The sequence below is a fragment of the Eublepharis macularius genome, chromosome 3 (assembly GCF_028583425.1).
Source record: "Eublepharis macularius isolate TG4126 chromosome 3, MPM_Emac_v1.0, whole genome shotgun sequence".
Taxonomy (NCBI): Eukaryota; Metazoa; Chordata; class Lepidosauria; order Squamata; family Eublepharidae; genus Eublepharis; species Eublepharis macularius.
Genome location: NC_072792.1, coordinates 171,287,857 through 171,313,555, shown reverse-complemented (window position 1 = coordinate 171,313,555; position 25,699 = coordinate 171,287,857). Strand labels below are relative to the sequence as shown.

The following is a 25,699-nucleotide window of genomic DNA, read 5'->3' as shown; positions in this document are numbered from 1 at the left end:
ACCATTCTGTCAGGGCCAAACTACAAGTGATGCCTGACACAGGTTGGACACTTGTCAGCTTCCCTCAAGTTTTGATGGGAAATGTAGGCAGCTTGGCGGAATGTTGGACAAGTGACAGTTGAAAAGTCCATTGGACAGCAGTTGGAGAGCCAAGCTGGAAGACCAGGATGCCTACATTTCCCATCAAAACTTGAGGGAAGCTGACAAGTGTCCAACTAGTGTCAGGCGTCACTTGTAGCTTGGCCCTTAGTCTAGATTTAGTGTGGAATATCTTGCTTCAGAAAGTACATCTAATATATCCTTCTGGGATCAGACTGAAAATCCATTTACTTCAGTATCCTATTTAAAATTCTATCCCACACTTTGTTCGAGGAGCTCAGGGCAGCATATTTGGAGGTTTCCCTCTCCTCCGCTGTCTCCTCACAACCCTGTGAAGAAGGTAAGAGCTCACAGAGAGTGACTGCCCCAAGAATGCCAACAACGCAATCCTAAGCAGCTATACCTTTCCAAGCCCATTGACTTCAGTGGGCTTCAAAGGACCTATCTCCATTTAGGATTGCACTGCAGGAGATCTTCATGGACAAGTGGAGATTAGAACTCAAAGTACCCACAATTTAATGCAAAACTTTAATCCCTACACCTCTCCAGCTCTCACAAAAGAAGATTCTTGGGAAGATAACAAGTAGGACACGAAAATGGTGGCTTCTTCTGTTCCTTCTCCATAACATTTAGCATCCAGAGCTATACTGTTGCTGTATATTGCTGACAGCCAGTGTGGCTAGAGTGTCAAACTAGGATCTAGGAGACCCGCTCTGTCATGGAATCTCGCTGGGTGACCTTCGGCCAGTCACAGCCTAACCTACCTCAGAGTTGTTGTGAGGATAAAATGGGGTGGGGGGGAGGAAAATGATGTAAGTTCCTGTAGGTCCCCAATGGGGAGAAAGGAAGGGTATAAACAAAATGAAATGAAAATAAAATAAAATATGGAAGCTCTGATGAACTGTAACTCATAGTGAAACAATAAAACTATAACAAAATGATAACCTCTTGTATGAGTCAGTACTGCATCAGGTTCAAGATTCTGGTATTAACCTACAAAGCCCTAAGTGGACTGGGACCGTCGTATCTGCGGGACCGCCTCTCTCCATACAAGCCCCAGAGGACCCTTCGCTCAAGCGATAAACATCTGTTAAAGATCCCTGGCCCTAGGGAGGCCCGCCTGGCGTCGACCAGGGCCAGGGCTTTTTCGGCCCTGGCCCCAGCCTGGTGGAACGCTCTGTCTTGTGAGACCAGGGCCCGGCAGGACTTGTTGGCATTTCACCAGGCCTGCAAGACGGAGCTGTTCCGCCAGGCATATGGTTGATGCTAGGTGGTGCCCCCCCCTTTGGTGGGGGGGTTAAAAAAATTTATGCCCTCCCACCCAATGTCACCTCTTGTCCTTCACACAGTTGCTGTAAAATGCTCACGTGCTGCCATGTTCTTTGTTTTTACATTTGTATTTATATAGTTGTAGTATATATTTTAATTGAACGACATGTATTATTTATGCTTTTAAGGGTGATGTGATTAGTTGTGTGGTGTATTTTAAGTCTGTCGTGATCCGCCCTGAGCCCACTTGTGTGGGGAGGGCGGACCATAAATTGAAGTGTGCACTGAAGTGTGCACCAAAGTGTGCACCAAAAACTGATGAGTGGCCCATTTTGCTTCACAGTTAACTGGATACTGAACTCTCTAGTCCTAGCTCAATGCTCTAACTACTACAACACACTGACTCTTGCCCCTTAGAACCAGTATACAGGGAAATACCAGCAAGGGCCATTTCTCAAGACAACATGCTGGAGAGGTTGAGAGACTGCCAGTCACAGTTTGCATCGTGCAGTGTTGAAGCATTGTTTGCAAATCCATTCAGACCACGGTTGCACGCTCTGCTTTGCAGCAAATCCTTAACAAACAACAGTGTGGCGTAGTGATTAGAGTGCTGAGCTAGGACCTGGGAGACCCAGGTTCAAATCCCCACTCGTCCGTGGAAGCTTGCGGGATGGCCTTAAGAATGTCACATACTCTTGGCATAACTTATCCCACAGGGTTGTTGTGATGATAAAGGGGAGAAGGGGAGAACAAGGTAAGCCAAATTGGGTCCCTCCCCACTAGAGAAAAAGTGAAGCAAATAAATAAATACATAAATTAAATTTTGGGTTTAATATCCCCTTCAATCATAGTCAGGTCATTAGCATGACGTACTTGTCAAGTGCAAAATCATTTGCAGTTCTTCTTTACACCTACATGGCTGAAGGCATCCTCAAAATAGTTGGCACTGGACAGAAAAGATCGCCTGCTTTTTTGTATCTGCACAATCCCTGTTTGTGAAGCGGTCAAAAGAACTGATTGTAAGATTAGCTACGTTCATGGGCAGACATGAAAGGCACAGTGACACATCTAAGTAGAAAACCACAAAAATCTCAAGGGGATTTCAAACAGATTCCCCCCTCTCTTTTAACTATATGCCTTTTAAATGTAGGCAGTAATGGCAGATAGGGGGTGGAGTGGGAGCAGCAGTAGTACGTAATCATGCAGACAGACCAGGGTTCCCTTGAGTCCCCCGGTGGGGGGACGGGGAACCTGGCACTCACCCTCCATGCTCCTTGTTGTCTCTTGTAGTGAGCACACATGCGCACGCTCCTGGCGTGCACGATGATGTCACTTCTGGGAAGTGATGTCATCATGAGGGTCAAAGGGCAGCCTCGTTGCGGGGTACGGGAGTGCACCACCTGGGGGTGTGCTGTACCGCCGGGGGGCACCCTGCGGGGCACGCCCCCCCACTGGCCAGGTAAGTGGGGTCGGGGGGAGGAGGTGGGAACAGGGGATCCCCCGCTCCAGATGGGGGATTGGCTGCCCTAAGACAGACACACCCAAATTTATTTGGATAGATTTGAACAGCTGAACCACCATCATTTCCTGATTTGTTCTATCCTATGCTTTGAATTTTCTTTTAAATTCAACTGTGTTATATGACTGGCCAAATAAATAAACAAAATGAAATGATTGTGATCGGACACAAGACAAACCAACAGGTGACTGAGCATCCCTGCTTGAGATCTAGAGCAGGTTGTGTTTTGGCTGATCTACTGATCTGAACATGTAATGCAAGAAAAAGTAGATAAGCTGTGACATGAAAAGGAAAATATTATAGAAACCCTACACAAATAAAAACGCTACTTCCCCATCTTGGGGGAAAATGGCTAAATAATGTTATGCTGAATAAAATGAGGAGCACAGATGATAGTTTACAAAGAAAACAGACCGTGTTGGATCACTCGGGCTGATCGTGCTGTGAACACATATCCACTTTACAACGGATCATTGAAAAAGCTATTACTTGCCAAAACCTCATCTTAAAATCAATTTTATTGGTTGGGTTACCTTTTTAAAGCACTGACAGAGCAGCATAGGGAAATGCTGTTCGCGTAACTGAGATACAGAAGAAATTAATCAATACTTTTGATGATGGAAACAAACATAAATAATAAGAGCGGATACTGCTCTGACCACGCGCTGTAATGCAGTCATTTGGAACACGGCCGAGCTGCATATTCACAGAGCACTCCATTCGTAATAACAGCCATTAAAAACCAATACGTTCCCAATGTGAAAAAGAAAGGGTCAGTCTTCACTCAACTAGAGCTCTGTGTATCATCCAAGTCAATTGGAAGGGATGTTCCACCATTAAGCCTGAAATCAGATCATACGGAGGTCTTATAAACAAAGTAAAAAAACAGAGCTTAAAGAGACACAACTGTCAAAGTGGACCAAAGTAGACATATATTTAGATTGTGACCCACTATGGGTAGTTCCACACAGCTCAACTGTGATGCAATTTCCCTCAGTCGTATGCACAGTTCTAATGGTGGTTTGAGAAGATCTCAGTAACAGCTAAGGTTGCCAAGTCCCCTTACCCTGCTGGCGGGAGAGTAGGGATCCGGCATTTACCTCTAGGAGCTTCTTGTGTGGGTGTGAAGCAAACAAAAGTTGAGTGCTGGGTCTCCTCCTCCTCACACCAAGAGGGTAAGGGGACCTGGCAACCCAAACGGGGGATCTGGCACTTACCAGTGTGCGTGTGTGTGTGTGTGTGCGTGCGTGCGTGCGTGCACACTTGGCCCCAGCTGATGATGTCATTTTTGTGATATCATCACTGGAGCATATAGTAAGAGGCCAGACAAGCAGGCTGGCCTGCTGCTCCCTGGGCACGTGGCAGGCCAGAAGTTTGGGTGAGCGAGCCAAGCTCATGCTGCACAGCAGGCTGGGCAGCTGGGCTTGTGGACCAGCCGCTCCTTGGGTGCACAGCAGGCTGGGTGGTCTGGCATGCAGGCTGGCCACTCCCCAGGCACAAAGTACGCCAGGCAACTGGGTGAGTGGGCCACTTCCCGGGAATGCAGCAGGTCAGCCGGCTTACCTCCCTGAGTGTTGCCCTGGGTGTTTGCGTGCACCAGGCGTCCATTTTTTCAACTTTGTTTCCCACTGACAGTCTGGCAAAAAAATCCGGAAATGTCCGGGAGAAAACCAGACACCTGGCAACCCTATCCTAAGCAGAATTTCCAGTCAGAGGATAGCAATTATCAACAGCAGGAAACTTTCTTGCGGGGGGCGGGGGAGGCCTGGCCAGCAACACAGCAACATTGCTTCCAGCATGACCCAGAAGTACAACTCTTTAGCATTTACCCAAAATTCTAAGGTTTAAGCATAGAGTTTGGGGCAAACGCTACAACATTGTCCCCATGATAATGTTCCTTACAGGTCACTCCAGAAATTATGTCACTGCATTGCCAGCAATGCTGACTCCCCCCCCCCCACACACACATACACACATCCCCCAAAGTATTTGAGCTGGTGGAGGAGTGGAATGCCTTGCACCAAAGTGGCAGGACTGGCTTCCCTGGCCCTAGAGATCCAGCATGGGAGAGTAGTTAGAATGTCAAACTAGGATCTTGGAGACGCAAGTTCGAATCCCTGTTCTGCCATAGGAGCTCTCTGGCCAGTCACTATCTCAGCCTAACCTAACTCACAGAGCTGCAACTGTGAGGATAAACTTGGGGACAGGAAAAGAATGTTTAAGCTGCTCCAGGCCCCCACTGGAAGGAAAAATGGGGTATAAATATCTTTAAAAGTACATTCAATACTCTTCTGAGGTTGATCGCAGAAAACCACTGCAGGATGATTTATTGATCTTCTCCCTGAGGAACCCATGACATAATATTTAAGGAACTCCCCCATTGTCTAAAACATGTATTGAGGTTACAGAGGTTCAGGAATCCAGATCCACCAATTTATTCTTATACTCCATTCTTGCACTTTTAAATGCACCATATCATCATCATCATCATCATCATCATCATCATCATCATCATCATCATCATCATCATCATCATCTCTAATCCGCTCTCCCCACGAATGGGTTCACAGCAGAATGCAACATATATGAAATACATAAACATGTTAATTTAAAACCAGATAAAAATGTCAATAAATATAACAATACGATTTCTAGAAGAAAGCAGCACACACATTGCATGACCCAAAGAGCAATCCATGGGGACGGATGGCCAACTATTAGATGTTAACAGAACAGGGGGTAAATTGCTACCATGGCAGGAGGCTGGTTTCCTAGCCCACCCGCCTCAACCATAGTTTGCCGTTCATCTCTGTCTTACAGGCTCTGTGGAAAGGTAACAATTTCTGTTGGAGCCACGTCTCCTCAGACAGAGATTTCCACCAGGCGGGAGCCAGGGCCAAGAAGGCCCTGTCCTGGTTGAGGCAAGGCGGACCTCTTTGGGGCTGAGGACCACCAAGAGATATTTGTCTATTGAACAGGGTGTCCTCCGGAGAACATAGGGTGAGAGGCAGTCCTGTAAATATGCTGGTTCCAGTCCACTAAGGGCATTAAAGGTTAACACCAAGGCCTTGAACCTGATCTGGAATTCCACTGCTACACAACTGTAGCACGAGGAAGCCTCTTACACTGACAATACCACCAATGTGTAACACTAAGCCTTTGTTTAATTGGCTGACATTCAATATAACAGGGGGAGGGGTCAAAGCCATCCACATGATAGAGAAGCTCCAAAGCAAATTTCTGTCTCGGATTCTTTCTGTTTCATATAACACTGCAATCCATTGATGAAGCCAAATGCAAGTATGTTCTTGGGGGGTGGAGGGGAAACTGAAGGTCATAAAAAACACCCCTTACGGACAGTTTCCTGTAACGATGCCATATGATCCATCCCAACGGACTAATCAGATGAGCGGCCACGTCATGTGCTAGTCAATCATTTCCTTGTTGAGAAGACTGCATTGTATGCCAATGTACCTCCGTGGTAAAAAAGAAAAGAAAAAGCTCGCATTTCAACACAGCCTAGGGGGAACAACTGCCCAAATTGCATCACAGGAGGCATTGCATCTCTGCTTAGAACCAAAAAGAGCTTTAATTTTGCCCCTTGGGGCTCTTACAACCAACTGATCGAACTTTTCCCTTTCTAATATTATACCCCAGAGGTCTATAAGCCATTCAGTTTTGAATTTCTGCATTGGACATCTCTAAGGAACCTGCAAGAGGAAATAACAACTTTATAATAACAACAAATAACAACTTTGCCCCATTTTCCCCAAACCCAAATGGTCACGAACAAAGAGTACCACTGGATCATACAAGTGGTCCAACTAGCCAAGCTTCCTGTTTCACAAAATGGCCAACCAGTTGCCCAGGGTGGGGGTCAACAAAGAGGGTATAGAAGACACAGCTTTCCTCCTGATGTTGATAATATTGATTTCCAGAGGTTCCCAACCTTTCTGTGTTTGCAGGCACCTTTGGAATTTTGAGAGAGGGTGGTGAGGGCCATTCTCAATATGGCTGCCAGAGAAAGTGAAGCCAAACCTAAAATGGCTGCCACAGGAAGTTGAGCTAAATCCCAATATGGCTGCCACAGGAAGCAGAGCCTTCCCTTCTTGCATTGCCTGGGAAGAAGGAAAGGCTGAAGAGGAAATGGAACAATACTGATTAAGGAAGGCCAAGTGCTTTCAGTGGTTGTCTGTTATTGCAACCATGGAAAACTCTTCCAATGGAATGAAGGCAACTAGTAACAAGCCCTGCTTTACAATGGCCACTTACTGAAAAGTCCATTTCAGTGGTTGCCAAGGGAAGTACTGGTATGTGCCACGGTGTCCACAGGCACCACGTTGGGGAACCATGTCACCTTCCCTTTATTTAAAAATAAAAATGTATTTATTTACATCATTTACAGTTCATATTATTTCATTTTGCAACTTAAAGCAAGTCTATTTTACTTGGTATATCCTTTATTTTTCTGTTGCTTCAGATATACCACCTGGCTCTCCCCTTTTCCTTTTTTTTAATTAGAAGGAAAATCAAACATTAACAACGATAAAAATTACAGAAAAAATTAACCAACAATGCTTCATCTTATTTGTGCATGTTAATTCCGTTTTACAGAAATCACATAATCACACAACCCTAAACAAAACTGCCAGGAGAAGTAAATAATTCATTCGCAATATAGCCTATCAAAGGTGGAGCAAATCCTGGTCAGTTCTGTCATAGTGAATTTTAAGTAAACTGTAGACTAGCTTTAATCGAGCTCATGCTTTTGTTAACTATTCACACTTTATAAGGAAAGAATGTTATTTCCAGGGGAGCTTAAAGACTAATATAGCGTCAATCAACTTTTTCAATCACCAGTTACCGATAACTTTTAAGATCAGCTGCCACACAGATCAGGAGAAAAATATCTGGTACAAAAGATATAAATAAAACGAAAAGAGACTGAAATTGTAGCCGAGATCATCCCAGCAGTTCAGATTATCCAAAGAGGTGTTTCTCTGTGTGCCCTCATTTACAGAGGTGATTTGGGTGGCAAGCAAAGTTGGGACAGACAGCAGTGGCTTCAGCTGCACCTCTCCAGAGAGACAGCCAAAGGGAGCTTATGTCGGTTGGAGGGAAATAAGGCTCTGGGGAGCTGCTGAAGGAGAAAGGTTTTGATTCTGCTGAGGAAAGACAGCAGAGATATGGCCGGCCAATTCCGAACCTGTTCTGTTACATCGAAACATTCTCTGTTTAAGGCCAATTTATCAGTTTAAAATCCATTCACCCCCATGTTCCATCTTGTAAATAAAGTTTATTTTTGTTTTGTTTAACCCGGGCCGGCTTGAAATCATTGGCTGAGGGGAAATATCTCATACACAGGCCTCAGACACTCTGGTCACTTTAAACAGGCCAAGTTTAAATGGTGGCAGAGTATATATAGGGAAAGTAGCCTCTAAGTTCCCCTTTCCCCGATAGCCCTGGGTTGTAGCTGGGTGAGGAGAGGTACACATAAGGAACGGGCTGCCTGTCTGGTGAAGCCTCTGGAAGAGGAGAGAGGGGGCCCTGTGAGGATTTAGGTCAGGACTCTCTGCCTGTTGTAGTGGAGACTAGACGGGTGGTGTGTGGTGACCCTGCCTTTACTTGCCTGGGAGGGCCCCAAAGCTGTGAAGGGAGATTTAGGGTGCATGGCAAATAGGGTTACCAGGTCTGGGTTGAGAAATTCCTGGAGATTTGAGGGGAGGAGCCTGAAGACGGATGGGTTTGGGGAAGGAAGGGGCCTCAGTAGGGTATAATGCCATAGAGTTCACCCTTCAAAGCAGCCGTTTCCTCCAGGAGAACTGATCTCTTTGGCCTAGAGATCAGTTGTGATTTAAAGAGATCTCCAGCTACCACCTGGAGGCTGGCAACCCTATGCCCTCTCCAGGATCCCCCCACCACCACAAATCTCCAGAAATTTCCCAATCTGGACCTGGCAACCCTATCCAGTCACCACCTGGAGCCTGGCAATTCTAATGGTGAGCGTGTGAAAGGCTGAGAGAGTCATCATCATATATGTCATTATTGCTGATTGTAGCTTTTACAGTTTTTCTCTTTTTTGAGGTTCTTGTTTTTAATCCCATAAAGATCACTGAGGGCCAAGCTACACATGACGAATGACACTTGAAGGGCAAGTGGATTGAGTGGAGGGCAAGTGAACAGGGAGAAATACACTTGCCATTCAAGTGTCATTCGTCATGTGTAGCTTGGCCCTGAGTGACCACAGGTCAGTCAGTCACTTTTAGCTCCACCTACTTCACTGGAAAGGTACCACCTCTCAACTCTCCTAGCTTTCCACAAACTATACAAAACTGAGTTATTCAGGTGGGAAATAGACCTGTGCTGTAAGGAAATTGTTCACTGAGGGCCAAGCTACACATGACGAATGACACTTGAAGGGCAAGTGGATTGAGTGGAGGGCAAGTGAACAGGGAGAAATACACTTGCCATTCAAGTGTCATTCGTCATGTGTAGCTTGGCCCTGAGATGCTTTGGTAAAAGGACAGGGAATGTAAATTGTATTACTGGATCCTGTCTGTGGATATGATTTTACTAGATAGTTTCCAGGGCCGTTTCCACACGTCATACCTGCTTGCAGAACATCACGTGAAAGACCTGGAAGACGCCATCTTTCTTGTGTGAAATCGGGCCAGGAAGATGGGAGTTTTGCATGATTTCACGCAAAACTCCCGGATAACAGCGTCTTCCTGGCACAATCTCAGCTACAATTCTTTCTCTTTCCATTTTATATATATCTTTTGTAGCAGAGATTTTCCTCCTGATCTGTGTGGCAGCCATTCCTAAAAGTTACCAGTAACTGGTAATTGAAAAAGTTGATTGAGGCTCTATTAGTCTTTAAGCTCCACTGGAAATAACATTCTTTCCTTATAAAGTATGAACAGTTAACAAAAGTATGAGCTCGATTAAAGCTAGTCGACAGTTTACTTAAAATTCATGTCATTTAATAGGCCATGACAAATTACTCATGTTCTATTTCACTGCTGTATTCCTGTATTTGAATCGTATGCTTCTGTTTAATATTACTCAAGTTCCAATACAATCCTAAACCGAGTATATGTATGCATTTACAACATTTTTATGCTACCTATCCAGAGAACCTGCTCAAGGTAACTTAGAAGTCAATATTGCGTAGTGGTCAGAGTATCAAATTAGGATCTGGGAATCCCAATTTTTAATTCCCCAGTTTTGCTATGGATGCTGCTCACTGGGTGACCATAAATTAATCATTCTGTTTTAGCCTAATCTATCTCACAGGATTGTTGTTGTGAAGATAAATGGAGGAGGGAAGAACAACATTGTAGAATGGGTCCCCTTCGGGGAGAAAAGTGCGGTATAAATTTTGTTCATTAAAAATTATACTGTGGAAAGGCAAGTTAGAAATAATCTCAATAGATAAATATGCAAATATGTATATCTGTATTACTGCCAAGAACTGTGCTTTGGCATAATTACCATAAATTTCAACCCTATGTGAGCTGGTCCTTGTGTCCCATGTGAAACAGCCTCTTCTGCGCATGGACACAGAGGGTTCTTTGCAAACAACAGTGTATTCCTCGTAGTGAGAGATGGTAAAAAAAAAGGCCCTCTGCATGTACAAATATTATGCCTTTCAGATGTAAGCAGTAATTTCAAGGGACTCTAGTAACAAAACAGCTCTGGCGACCTCACTTTTGCATGTGAACCCAGTTTGCATTCCAGAAGAGAGATTCACAGATATACTCAGCCACAGTGTACAATGCTCATATTTTCTTTGCAGCTTTTAAAGCACTAGAATAGTATTTCTAGGATCTCAAAGGTCTCTGTTTCTGAAGATAAAACAGGCAGAGGAAATAAATCTAAACCAACCATTCACGATGGCTGTTTTCCAATTCAAGGCACAGAAGTTAGGAAGTTTAGGTAGATTTTTTTTTAAAAAAAGAGAGAATCCCTGTCCCACAAAATCACCCATACCCCAAATTTAAGTAAAATTGTGCAAGCAAATATTGTATCCACCAACTGCCCTTACAGTATCCAGTAAATTACTGTCCCTATATTTACCTTTGAGGGGGATTTTAGGGGAGCACTTTATCATTCATTTATTTACTTTATTTATAGCCCGCCTTTCTCACCGAGACATAAGGTGGATTACAGAATATAAGCATGAAGCATGAATAAGCTTTCTAGGTGCCTGCCAGTGGTGGGCATCCTCCCAGGCATCTGCCTCCTTGCCTGCCTCCTTGCCTGCCGATCGCTCTGGAGAGCGCCCGCCACTGGCAGGCAACCTGGGAAAGCGCGCACCAAGAGTGCTGCTTCCTGAAGTGATGTCGTCATGCTGGCATGCTCCTGCCCTCCACTGAGACCAATTTGGGCCCCAAACAGGCCAGAATTAGCCCTGCACAAAGCGCAGGAGCAGGCCTATGGCTGGCATCCTGGAAGTGACATCATCCCGCACGCGCTGGGAGCACAAAAAGGAACACTCCAGAGGCTCGAGGTAAGCGCCAGGTCCCGTCCCACCCCACACATACCCGGGAAGGTACAGAGACCAAGGCTGCTTCCACACATGTTGGATAATCCACTTTCAATACGCTTTAGTGAACGTTTATAACTGATTTTCCATGTGTGGAACAAAAAATCCACTTCTAAAGGATAACCAAAGAGCATTGAAAGTGCAATATTCAATGTGTGTGGAAACGGCCCAAGTTACCCTAAGCACAAAACATCCAGTGATTAGAGCCAAAGAAATGGGATTACAAAATTAGGAAATGGTACAAACAACAAACTGAATAAGGAACCGCATACTATAAGCAAAGCCGAAATGGGACTGCAAAAGCAGAAGGCAATGCAGTAAAAGATGATCCCCACATTACTCACTGCAGTGCACTACAGCCCTATTCCATTATAAAGACACTTTTGTGGATTGTTCCATTTTACTACAGTTCTAATCCTGTTATAGAGCTGAGCTGCAGTGGACGCAGCTATTTTCAACCTTCTCCTCCAGACGAATGGAAGTTACTTCTCTGAAGAATGTGCAGTTGGTTTTTCATTTTGTCAATATATTGTACCAATTGCATAGCCAAACATCCTACTTTCAGAGAACCCTTGTTCAACTTGATCTGCCCCCTGAAGAACTCCTGTACATTTGACGCAGAAGAACCCCTGTTCGTTGCAGAGGGTTCTGGGGTATCTTCTAGAGCGCATGCACGGTCAAATCTATTTTATTTTAAGCATTTTGCAACCTGCCATTCACCTTCAAGGCAGTTAACCATTTAAGAGCAGCAGCTGACATCACCAACACATTAAAAAAAAAAAAACTACAGAGGCTGCATTGAGACATCACGGTTCATTGCACAAAGTAGGCTTAGCCTACCAGACATATATAACAGTCAGCTAGTAAATCCCAGTTAGTCTGCTGCTTGCCCCTTTCTAGGGTTGCTAACTCTGGATTGGAAAATCGTCGTAGATTTGGGAGAGCCTGGAGAACAAGGAGTTTGGGGAGGAGCTAGAGTTGCTATCCCTGGGATGGGAAATTCCTGGAGACCGGGGGGGGGGGCGTGAATTGTGGTGAGGGTGGAGCTTGGGGAGAGGAGAGAACTCAGCAGGGTGTAATGCCATACAGTCCACTCTTTAAGTCATCCGTTTACTCCAGGGCACCTGATCTCTGTCATCTGGAGATCAGTTATAATTCTGGGAGCTGTCCAGGCCCCTCCTGAGCTTGGCAACCCTAAAAGGGACCTCATGGGCTATGAAGCCGTACAGTCCACCCTCCAAAGCAGCTGTTTTCACCAAAGGAACTGATCTCTATAGTCTGAGCATCAGTTGCAGTTCTGGGAGATCTCCCAACCATACCTGGAGATTGGCAAGCCTACCCCTTCCCATTTCCAAGCGGAATCCCCAGGTACTATCCCAGGCTCCCTTGCAATGCCAGGTTGCTGGCAAATCTTCACGACACATGCAACCTAGTTGCTGTCAGTCAGCAAAAATAAAGGGGGGAGGAGAGATGTAGGGCGGGTCACACCTCTGCCAAAAAGACCATCTGCCTCCCTCTCCCTTTCTGCCTAGTTACATTACTGAATTCCTGAACTTTTAAACTCCGAAACAAAATAGATCTTTTACAGCCTCTCACCCAAACCAGCAAGAAAGAGTAAAAGCATAGAGGATAAAGAGCAGATCATAACTGAACCACAACGATGAAACTAAGTGCTTGAAAAAAAATCGTTATCTGAAAATAAAAGATCCATGCACGGCAAAGAAAACCTACAACAGAAAAAGCCTCTGTATTATTAGCCTCAGTAGAGTTGCCAGCCTCCAGGTAGTGGCTGGAAATCTCCCGGAATTACAACTGGTCTCCAGGCCACAGAGATCAGTTCACCTGAAGAAAATGGCCACTTTGGGGGGTGGACTCTATGGAATTATGCCATGCCAAGGTCCTTTCCCTCCCCAAACCCCACTTTCTCCAGGTTTCTCCAGGTTTCACCCCCAGATCTCCAGGAATTTCTCAAGTTGGAGCTGGCAATCCCAGTTCCCAGCCTCCAGGTGATGACTGTAGATCTCTCAGAATTACAACTGTTCTCCAGGCCATAGATATCAGTTCTCCTGGATAAAATGGCTGCTTCGGAGGATGGACTCTAAGGAATTTTAACTCACTGTGGTCCCTCCCCTTCTTAAAACCTGTCCTTCTCAGGCTCCACCCCCAAAATCTCCAGAATTTCCCAGCCTGGAGCTGGCAAACCTAACTAGTAATCCAGTCCAAAATCCAAAAGCACATCTAGGGAGAGAGAGTTCTAGAGTCTTCATGCTCTCGCTAAGAAGATCCTACAAGACCTCTTAAGGTGATAGGCCTTCAGAGTATGAGTAGATACATACTGGAAAATATTGAGATCCTGTGGTCTCAAACTGTTTAGGGCTTTCAAGGTTAAACACAACAGTTCTAACTGCGTCCAGAAACACAAAGGAAGCTGGTCGACTTAGATAAGGCTGGAAACACGTGGTCATAGCGGCTAGCCCCAATCAACAGACAGCTTTATTCTGAACAAATTGAACTTTCCAGGAACTTTTTCAAAGGCATCTTTATGTAGCTGTCTAGAATTCACCAGGGCAAGTCAGATTTCTCTTGGAAAGGTCATGATTAACGTTAACACCCTAAGATGGCAAAAGACATTCCTTGGCAATGACTGGTGCCTTGCTATACAGGAGTACAGCTGGGTCAAGGAGCACACTCAAACAGTACACCTTGTCTTTTAGAGGGAGTAGAGCTCCTTCAAGAAAACAAGAACACGTGAAGTTGCTTTACACTGATTCAGACCATTGGTCCATCAAGGTCAATACAGAGTAAATACATATTAGTAGCGGCTTTCCAGGGTCTGAGGTTTTTTCACATTGCCTACCTGCTCGCTGATGCCAGGGATTAAACCTTGGACTGTCTGCATGCCAAGCAGATGCCCCACCACTGAGCTCTACCACTCCCCTAACAGGTTCTTAACCAACTGGTTTCCCAAATCCACAGGGGAAATTGGATTGGGGTGGGCAAGCTGCCTTTCAAGGAAGCTTCCAGTACAAATTCTCTCACTGTGAAATCCCTAGTTATAAGTATTCCTCCAGGGCTTTTTTTCTGGGAAAAGAGGTGGTGGAACTCAGGACTGCACAATGACGTCACTTTGGGTCAGCTGGAAAAAGGGGGAGTTTTTTAAAGTTTAAATCGCCTTCGGTGAAAATGGGCGGAGATCATGGGCGGTGGCCCCACCCCCTGATCTCCAGACAGAGGGGAGTTTAGATTGCCCTCCACGCTGCTGGAGTGGCACGGAGGGCAATCTAAACTCCCCTCTTCTGGAGATCAGTAGGTGGGGGGACCAGTCATGTGACCATTTTCAAGAGCTGCCAGAACTCCCTTCCACCGCGTTCCCACTGAAAAAAAGCCCTGTTCAAACATATTTTGAAAATGTACATTAAGTAAAGAATTTGAAGCATAAGAGTTCCATGTTGGATGAAACCACTAGTCCATTCAGCAAACCTGAAAGCCTACAAACGGGTCCTAAGTGACCAAAATTATGGAACTCCCTCCCGAGGGAAATCTGTCTGTCCCCTTCTATCATTGCCTTCTGTCAGTGGATGATGACTTTTGGATCAAATCCACATTACTCATTCTAAGTCGCATGTTCCCCGCATTCCCCACGCAATCCCGAGTACCGGTCACATTACCTCATTAAACAGATGCATTTCATTCGCATTTCTCCCGAATATGTGGTCACAGGTTTTCAACGGGAGTTTCACGGTGGCCGTGAACGGGCCAATGCGCAATTTACGTGGTTTTTTTAAAAACCACCCCCCTCCCTGTCTCTCCGGCCGTTCCGAGAGTTCCTATTGGCTGATTCAACTTGCAAGTGCTCCGTAGTCTGCAAAAGACTGTTTTTGACTTCATAGCATTGGATTTATTATGCTGTTTCTGAATCAAATCTTGTAGTTTGAAAAATCATTTTGGGGTGAATCCACCCTCAGAACGGACTCGCGAAACTTCCTTTTTAACTGTTTTTTATTTTTTTTTATTTTATAGTACTGTAATATCGAAATTATGAAATATCGAAATAATGACACTCCAAGGAAGTGAAACTTCAGTAAAATTCAGGCACTGAACTGTCCTGCATAGGAAATGCCCACGAAAGCTTCCCACATGCTTCCAAATTTCCAAAAAAGAAACGGGAGAGAGCCATCAGTACTGTCAGTGGGGGAAAGAGAGGCATCATTATCTTCAATGATGTTTCTTTATAAGGCAAGATCGAAATAACGGAAAAGTGCGCTCAAAATTTTTTTAAAAAATGGGCGGGGAAAAAAGGTCCCGCCCAAAAAAGTGGTTTTCGAGCGGCTGTGTGACCGGAGGGACACGCGAGAAAGACGGATTGGAAGCAGGAATGTGAACGAAGAGGAAAAAATCGCGGATTGGAGGCAAATGGAAGATATCCGATAAACATGCGGGTAATGGGTGAATGTGGATTCGACCTTGGTTCTGTCTGGTGTTCCCTCACTGATTCTTATCAACCCTTCCTTCCATTCACGTATTTATAGGTTTTCTTTTTATATATTTGTGTGTGTGTTTTATTATGTTTTAATGTGTGTATTGTTTGCCATCTTGAGGACCCTAAATTTGGTGGAAAGGCAGCTTTAAAATGTTTTGAATAAACCAAAATATAGAGACAAACCTCCCTCATGTCGTTGCTCCTCAGAAACTGATATTCAAGAGTATGGGAGTTGCATTTAGCCCTCATTAACAGGCACAGCAGACCTATCTTTAATGAAACCATCCAGGTTTTTTGTAAAGGCATTGAAGCAAGGGGCCATCATGCCATCCTGTGGCAGTCAGTTCCACAAGTTCAAGAACGTATTGCGTGAAGAAGAACGATGAAGACCTTAAAACTAACGCCCCTAACGATTTTTTTGTGAGAGATAAAGATGCGCACGTGAACACACAGATACACACACACAAAAAATTATTAGTTGCAAACAGCAGAGACGTATTCCTACCTCTGTCCCCAGAATTGTTTCCCCAGCACTGAGACCAAGATCTGAGTGGCAGTTTAAACCTGATAATCTCTTTAGCTTCGGTTTTGATAGCTATCAGTTGGACAACTCGATTAAGTAGTAAAATCACCCGTGACAAGAGGCACGTTTTTCTTCCTCAGGGGCAAGCAATTTTCATTTTAAAAGAGCGGAGGCAATTTTCTTTTGCTTTTCAAATGTTTTTTTTCCCCCTTAAAGTGAGAGCTTACCAAGAGAGATGGGCATCGTACCTGTCTGCCCAAAATAGAAATATCTGAACCTGACCCATCACACACACACCGTCAGGAGGCCTTCTTAAAAAGCTACCTGACCTACTTGGAACTGAGCAGCTCCCCTCAGACTCTGCTTGGGCAAATGCAACGCTCGGACAAACGCTTGGCAAATTCTCCCTCTTCTGTGGAATAACTTAGAGATTGAGCAGCTCATTAAAATCCAAAGCTTTTTTTTTTTTTTAATAATTACTTCCAAATCTTCGCGGTCAGCCTGAAAGCTACATCATATGATCCTAGAGCGCATGATTTGCTGTGGAACATTTTCACGCACGAATCGAAAGGTTTGTAAAACCATGGTACTCTCCCCTGGGATCCCATCCGCCCCTTAGTTAGAATGCTTTCACAATGCTTTTCTTCTAATGTACTCAGAAAACTACATTTAACGATAGTTCCTCTCAGCAGTAATTATTAATTTTGCTTATTGCAGTTATGAGTTTCAATAAAAAAAAAAACTATCTCAGCCTGAATTGGAGTGACCGCCCCATACTTTTACGTATGGAGATAACTGAAGTTCTTCTTTGCATAATATATGGACAGTGTGGGAGTGACTGCAGTGGATTTCCTACCAGGATAAACAACACTGCACCAGTTTCAGCAGTGGTAATGCTGGCATGGACCAATAGCTTAGGCTTCTCACATTATCTGGTTCCATGGGGAGACCTCACTCCCATATGGCCAGTATAACAAAAAAGGGGCAAAGCCTGAACTGATTAGATGCAAATCAGTTCATTCCATAGGAGCTGCAAATATTAGCTGCCAAAAAGTAGGTACAAGCAAGAGTCCCTTGCCCGGTCTTTGCCAAACACACAGCACAAGCATTGAAAATCCCTTAAGTCTAAAAGAATGTTAGGAATCCCATTTCCCGGGTCTACTTTTTTTTTTTTAATAACTCTAGAGAAAATCTTTATTTTCTACAATGCTTAGAAATGAACATGATTGCGACAACAAATATTGCTGGAAATTAAGAAAATAACTTCAGTCTTTTTGCTACCGATGGAAACAGCAGCTGATATTCTACCAAGTACATATTTTAGGATGCATTTCAATTATAGACCTCAACTTTCAGCTTATAGCTATAGCTGAATAGAGAGCCAATACGGTGAAATGGTTAGCACCTCAGATTAGGAGCTGGGAGACTCAGGTTCAAATCCCCACCGTGCCATGAAAGCTCATTGGGTAAATTTGGACCAGTGACTCTAGGGTTGCCAGCCTCCAGGTGGTGGCTGGAGATCTCCTAGAATTACAACTGATCTCCAGGTGACAGAGATCAGTTCACCTGGAGAAAATGGCTGCTTTGGAAAGTGGACTCTATGGCATTATACCATTCTGAGCCCCCCCTCCCCAAATTCCACCCTTTCCAGGCTCCACCCCCCAAAATCTCCAGGAATTTCCCAGTCTGGACCTGGCAACGTTAAGTGACTCTCTCTTGCTTAACCTACCTCAAGGAGTTGTTGTTAATGTGATGATAAAATGGAGGAGGAGGGGGGAACAATGTTACAAACTGCTTTGGGGGACAAAAAGAGAGAAAAACAGGGTGTAAATATCTAAACAGGTGCAGAAAAAGGTTTAAGAAGGGAGGACAAGAAACAACATGTAGAAAAAGCTAAAGTTATTTTTAGTAATGCTAGTATAAGTAAGGATTTGTTAAAAATTAGATCTCTGTGTGATATTTTTGTTTACCTTTGATGTGTATTTGTTTAGGCTAAACATCAAGGCCTTTTTCCATATTTGAGAGAGCCAATGGGGTGTAGTGGTTAGAGTGTCAAACTAGGATCTAGAGACCCAGGTTCGAATCCCCGGTCTGCCATGGAAGCTTACTGGGTGACTTTGCCCCAGTCACACACACTCAGCCTAACGTACCTCACAAGGTTGTGAGGATAAAACAGAGGGGGGGGGGAATGATGTAAGCCACTTTGGGTCACCCTTGGGGGGAAAAATTGGGGTATGAAGAAAGTCAGTAAATATTATTCACTGTTCACCCAGGCCCGCCACTGGAAGTTCACTTGAGAAGAATCCATAGCCAAATCTCATTCCCTAAAAAGTGCTCAGCCACTTTAACAACAACAACAACAACAACATTTGATTTATATACCGCCCTACAGGATGACTTAACACCCACTCAGAGCGGTTTACAAAGTATGTTATTATTATCCCCACAACATAAATACTCTCATCCCACTCGGGTTTTCACAAAAGCGCATGATGTACTGAGCACAGCATCCAAAACTTGACCAATGGCAGCAAAACCAATCAGAGGTTTGTTTGCTATCAAACAAACAACTTTACTTAGGATATTTTCAAAAAGGAATGGGGTTAACACTGTGATGAGATTTTCCTGTCTTGATCACACAGAAATTGAACATAGAAGAGCTTTTAAAAATCCTTCCATGTATTCACAGGGGGACCCTTGAAGAGTTAACCTTGCTCATACCGCAGTTATGATATTGGAGAGCAAGGAATTATTGGTGCCTTTAAATCCCCCAGTACAAATTTTGATCTGGATTCATAGCCTATATCTGGCTTTTAATGTGGGACCTAACACTCCTTTCTATATGTTTCTTTTCCCCACCCCAATAAAACACATTCTGCAGATGTTTTTCATCCATTCAGAGCTTTTAACACAAACAACATACCCATGCCAGAAAATTAAAAACACATATGATCAACAAATGCAGCTAAATGCCCGTGTGTGCAAATGTTTACTGCAAAATATTACATGTGGATATTACACAGAAATCCTTTTCATCTAGGAAAAAAATTAAACATATGTCCACAGTCTGATGTTATCTTAGGCAAATGGATGTTTTGTATTTCTGTTTAATTTGTTTTATTTTGGGCTTCTGCCTTTTAAAATAGTGAACAATACGATTTTCTCATTTTCTTTCCTATTCAAGAAATAAATTTTGGAGCCACGTTTTTAAAGGCAGTGAGAAATTCTTCTAAAATTTCCCAAGATTAGAGAACACTTTGTTGATATTTGGTGTTGTCATACTTTGCAATGTAACACGAACAGATCTCTGCCCCAGAGAGGCAGAGATCTGTTTTGGCAATCTCTGCCACAGAGAGATTGCCAAAAATAAAGCACTCATTTCAATAAAAGAGATTTCTACATGTGCTGAACACCCACTGAAATCAATGAGAGTTTAATCTGGAGGTATCTTCTTTTTTTAATTTTTTGTATGGTTTTATAACTATCTTACTCCCTTTTTAATTTAGCGCAATAACTCTTGAAGAACTGTTTTGAAGTTGCAACAATTAAGGAAAAAAACATTTGATACAAACCAGATATTTAAAACCCCACAGATTCTGCAGAGTCCATCCTTAAATCTCTTCTGCTGAATCCAAAGAACAGCCTCACATTGGCGGGATCACTGTTTCATAAAGGTTTTAGAAAATAAAAGGGTATGGCCCAGCCAAAGCTAAGCTTTTTCAAATCTCATTGAGCTCAAATGACAAAACTTCTATACTTATGTTCCCAACGGCAATCTTCGTCCACGTTTACCGGGCAGTAAGTCCGACTTTACTATAGCTTTACAATTACAAAGAATAAAAGCAGAAAAGTGTCTTGTGATACTCTACAGGCCTAACTAATGAGGTTCCATGAGACTTACTCCCAAGTAAGTGTACATAGGATTGCAGGCACTGAAAGCCAGTATGGCGAAGTGATCTGAGCACTGGAGCAGGCCTGGGAAGAGCTGTGTTCAAATCCTTGTTCCACCATCAAAGCTCCCAGTACGTTTCTACGCACTGTTTTTTGACCAAGACAACCTCTCAAGGTTGTTGCGTCGATCAAGCGGAAATGGACAGACCCCTGTTCTCTGCTCCAAGCTCTTTGGAGGAAGGGCAGGGATCCCCCCTCCAAAAAGAAAAAAAATGATAAACTCGAGTCTGTTTTTGTCAGATGAGTGAAGTGCGGTCCACATTTGGCAAGCATGCATCACAAAACTTGTAAACTTGCCTGCAAAATGCCACCAAGAGCACCTGAAATCGGCAGTTTGAAAATGATTAACTTTCATGAGATCCACTCATCATTATCTATTGCTTCATCAGAGACCCGTTCACCTCCTGGACTTGCCGATAGGAGCTGAGCAATTACAAAGAGCCAAGGACGGGTGGAGCCCGCACAAAGTTTAGAAAACACCTTCTTAACAGAGAGTTTTATCCAACCCGGTGAGAGCCAGTCTGGTCTAGAGGTTAGAATGTCAGGCTGCTATCTGGAAGACTCTACCAAGCCAGCTGCTCTTCTTGATCACTGTTTTTGACTCACCTACCTCACAGGGTTGTTGTAAGGGTAAAATGGGAGAAGGGAGAATGATGTATGAGATACTCTCACCTCCCTGGAGGAAGGGTGGGATAGAGAGGTCTGTGTCGCCACTGAGAAGACAGTTTCTTCACATGTCTGTAGGTTCAGATGCTGATGTGTAGCAAAACTGAATTATTCAAGAGGACTTTGTTACTCAGATAGGAAAACTGTAATATAAGGAAGCTGTCTCAAAGAGATGCACCAATAAAGGGACAGGGAGTGACTACAGACTTTCCTGCTATGGATAGACCTTGTGTTGTTTAACATGTCAATCTTAGAACAGCTTATGCTGTTTCAGCGTTTCTTCAACTCTGTGAGATTTCTGCTGGTTTTAAATCTTTGTAGATTTGCTCGTCTATACCCTATTACATGAGTATTCGAAATGGACTGTACTGACCCACACTGTGTAATCTGCCTTGGGTCTCAGTGAAAAAGGCGGACTGAAAAAAGTGTAAATAAAATACATACAAATAAAATACAATAAAATTACATATATATGTAGTATTTTTACACATATAATGTGTGTGTATGAAATGCCTATTACATATAATGTAATATAATCATAGATCCAGAGGAGTTAGCCATATTAGTCTGTAGTTGCAAAATAGTAAAGAGTCCAATAGCACCTTTAAGACTAATCAACTTTATTGTAGCATAAGCTTTTGAGAACCACAGCTCTCTTTGTCAGATGCATCAGACGAAGAGAGCTGTGGTTCTCAAAAGCTTATACTGCAATAAAGTTGGTTAGTCTTACTGGACTCTTTACTACGTAATATAATGTGATGTATAATTATTATGTGTAATATAATGTAGTATTATTACATATATATGCGATGTATTACTGAGAATGATTGATATAACGATCGGTCATTAAAGTGCAGGCGCTTCACACGATCAAAGTCCCTCCCTGCGTCTCGCCGGCCTCTCGCCCTTCTCCTTCCCGCTGCTCGCTCTCCCCCACCCCGCTCCGGCGCCCTCCTCCGGCGCCCTTACCGGCGATGTCCCAGAGCTGGAGCCGGACCACCGTCTCCGGGTCCCAGGTGAGCACCTTGAGGGCGAAATCCACGCCGATGGTGGCCCGGTAGTGGGGCGAGAAGTTCTGGTGGACGTAGCGCTTGATGATGCTGGTCTTGCCCACGCCCAGGTCGCCGATGACCAGCAGCTTGTAGAGGCGCTCCTTCGGCCCGCCCGCCTTCTGCATCCTGCGCCGCGCCTCGGAGCTCTGCTGGCGCGCTCCGGCGGGGGCTCCGGCCAGGCCCGCGGAGGGCGGGCAGGGGAGGGCGGAGGGAGGAGACGGGACGGGGTCGCCTCCCCACCCAGCCCGGGAAAGCGCCGGGTCCGGCCGCTGCGAGGAGCTTCGCTTTTCCACACCCAGAAAAGTTTTGGGTGGCTGGCTGTGAAGTAGAAGGGCAGGATTTGAGTCCAAGATTTTCCTGGGTATGGACTTCGCAGAGTCAAAGCTTCCCTTAATCAGATACCAATTCTTATCTGAAGAAGGGAGCTGTGACTCTCGAAAACTTATACCCTTGAATCAGAGGAGTTAGCCGTGTTAGTCTGTAGTAGCAAAATCGAAGAGTCCAGTAGCACCTTTAAGACTAATCAACTTTACTGTAGCATAAGCTTTCGAGAATCACAGTTCTCTTCGTCAGATGAGTGATGCATCTGATGAAGAGAACTGTGCAAGACGCATCTGACGAAGAGAACTTGATTCTCGAAATTTTATGCTACAGTAAAGTTGGTTAGTCTTAAAGGTGCTACTTGAGTCTTTTCGATTATACCCTTGAAAAATCTTGTTAGCTAGGGTTGCCAGCCTCCAGGTGGTGGCTGGAGATCTCCAGAAATTGCAACTGATCTCCAGGTCAGTTCCCCTGGAGAAAATTGAGGCTTTCGAGGGTGGGCTATTGACATTATACCTCACTGAGGTCCCTCATCTCCTCAAACCCCTCCCTCTCTGTGCTTTACCCCTCCCCCAAATCTCCAGGAATTTTCCAACCTGGAGCCGGCAACCATCCTGCTGATCTATCTAGAAAAAGCACTCCCCCCCCCCTCCTCGTCAGACACACCACATGAGCTTTGGTAGCCATGCCCACACACTGGAAAAAATAAGACCTCGGCCCTGCTCAGGCTCCCTTCAAATCTGGGAGCAAGGTTCCAGTCCAGTAGCACCTTAGAGACCAACACAATTTTCAGGGTATAAGCTCTGGAGGGTCCAGCTCCCTTCGTCGGAGCTCTGACTCAAAAGCTCACACCCTGGAGATCTGGTTGGTCTCTAAGGTGCTACTGGACCCAAATCTTGCCCTTCTACTACCGACCAACACGGCTACCCACCTAAATTATCTTGAAGTCTGGGGACACTTAGGAGGAAGCCCCATTCAAGTCAACAGGACTTACTCCTGAGGAAATATGCCTAGGCTCTGGTTGCCCAAAGCTTTTTGCCAAGTGAATTACTGGTGAGCATCTCATATTGGGGTTTTATTTTATTTTCATTTGTACCAGGCATCCGAGGCTATAGACATCAGTGGACCATTTATTTATTTACTAACAGTTGCAGCTACTCTTCATTTGCAATCCTAAAATAGAAGAGCAAGACTCAGGTCCAGCAGCACCTTAAAGACCAACTAGATTTCCAGGGTATGAGCTTCCAAGAAACAGAGCTTCTTGGTGAGGGACGGGAGCTCCGACTCTCAAAAGCTCATATCCTGAGAATCTTTAAGGTGCAACTGGACCCAAATCTTGCTCTTCTACTCCAATTCAACACAGCTACCCACCTGAAACAATCCTAAAGTAGCAATACTTACTTGTAGAATAGGCCTATTATTTTTAATAGCATTACTTCAGATGCAGGTTTTGGGGGGAAAGACCTGAGAATGACTTTGAGGGCTTATGAGAAAGCTCTGTCAGTGACTGTTGGCTGAATGGAACTTCTCTGTTCAGAGGCTGTATACTTCTGAATACAATAACAACAACAACAACAACAACAACATTCAATTTATATACCACCCTTCAGGGCAACTTAACACCCACTCAGTGGTTTACAAAGTATGTCATTATCCTCACAACAATCACCCTGTGAGGAGGGTGGGGTTGAGAGAGCTCTGAGAGAGCTGTGACTGACCCAAGGTGGCTTCAAATGGAGGAGTGGGGAATCAAACCTGGTTCTCCAGATTAGAGTCCTGCTGCTCTTAACCACTACACTAAACTGGCTGTCCTACACCAAAGTGGCCAGGTCAAAGCTAGGGTATTATTTTGGTTTTTTATTTTATTTCTTTTTATTTTAGTTTATTCATTTATACCCTGCCTTTCTTTTTCTATGGCAAACTGGGGATTCAAACCTGAGTGTCCCAATACCCATGTGACTGGTGTCATGTGGGTATTTTTAAAATGGCCTATTTTGGCCATTTTGGGCCCGTTTGGGTCTGGATTGGGCCCAAAACAGCATGGATCGGGCCACTACCAGGTGGGGGAACACTCCCCCGCCTGGCAGCTGCCTGTTCCTGGCCATTTTGGGCCCCTTTCAGCCATTTTATGCCCAATTCAGACACAAAATGGGCAGGATCAAGCTCAAAACGGCTAGGATTGGGCCGCTGCCCAGCAGGGAGTGCTCTCCCATGTGAGAGCAGCCCATTCCAGGCTGATCTGGGCCATTTCTAGTCCATTTTGGCCCGATTTGGGCTCCGAACAGCCCAGATTGGGCCCTAGATGGCCAGGTTCGGGCTGCTGCCCTGCAGGGGAGTGCTCTCCCATGTGGCAGCAGCCTGTTCCAGGCTGATCCAGGCCGTTTGGGACCTATTTGGGTCCAATTTGGGCTCTATATTTTGCCCGGATCTGTCTACAGACGGGTGGGGGAGTGCTCCCCCATGGCAGAGCGGCCAGGTCCAGCCTGAATCGGAACCCCTCCCCCCCATGGAGCACAGGAGCGCTCCCGGGGCAGCCATGCCTGTGTGATGACATCACTTCCTGGAAGTGACATCATTGTGCAGTCCTGGGAGCATGCGTGCAGCAGCCCATTCCAGGTGCACCACCTCCTCCCAGGAGTTCCCCAGGTGAGAGTTCCCCCTCCACTTTTCCCAGAAAAAAAAGCCCCGCTAAACACTTTACCCCACTGGCTTTCCAATGGGTCCTGTGGTCTTTCCAGAGATATGTGGCTAGCAGGTGTTAAAAACAGGAGGCTGGAATTGGTGGTATGACCTGACAGGGGTCTATCTTCATAAGACATGTGATATAATTTGAGTCAAGGGTACCACACCAATAAAAACAGATTATAGTATATAGTATAGGATATCAATGAAGCTTGCCAGGTGTAAAGGTGGTATAGAGTATAAGGTATAGCATAGAGCAGTGATGGCGAACCTTTTTGAGCCCGAGTGCCCAAGCTGCAACACAAAACCAACTTATTTATTTCAAAGTGCCAACACTGCAATTAAACCTGAATACTGAGGTTTTAGTTAAGAAAAAACAACTCATACAGTTGTCCCTCCCAACTAATTAACATATCTCTCTCTCTCTCTCTCTCACTCAGGAGCCACGACTGAAAGTAAAGCAACTTAAATCAAAGCAGTTTGCCCTTCTTTAGACCAGCAGCCCTGCTTGCAAGCACACACTCTCTCTCTCTCTCTCTCTCACTCGCTCAAGAGCCACGACTGAAAGTAAAGCAAGTTAAATCAAAGC

The 25,699-nt window shown here is 44.7% G+C and overlaps 1 protein-coding gene across 1 annotated transcript in view; it reads right to left on the bottom strand.

Annotated features, from left to right (window-relative positions):
• Positions 1-22,232, bottom strand: part of RAB38 (RAB38, member RAS oncogene family) — a 36,527-nt gene extending 14,295 nt beyond the window's left edge. The window contains exon 1 of the mRNA XM_054974470.1: positions 22,025-22,232. Within this exon, the coding sequence (XP_054830445.1) occupies positions 22,025-22,232 (208 nt within the window). The remainder of the gene's footprint in view (positions 1-22,024) is intronic.
• Between the last annotated feature and the right edge of the window lie 3,467 nt (positions 22,233-25,699).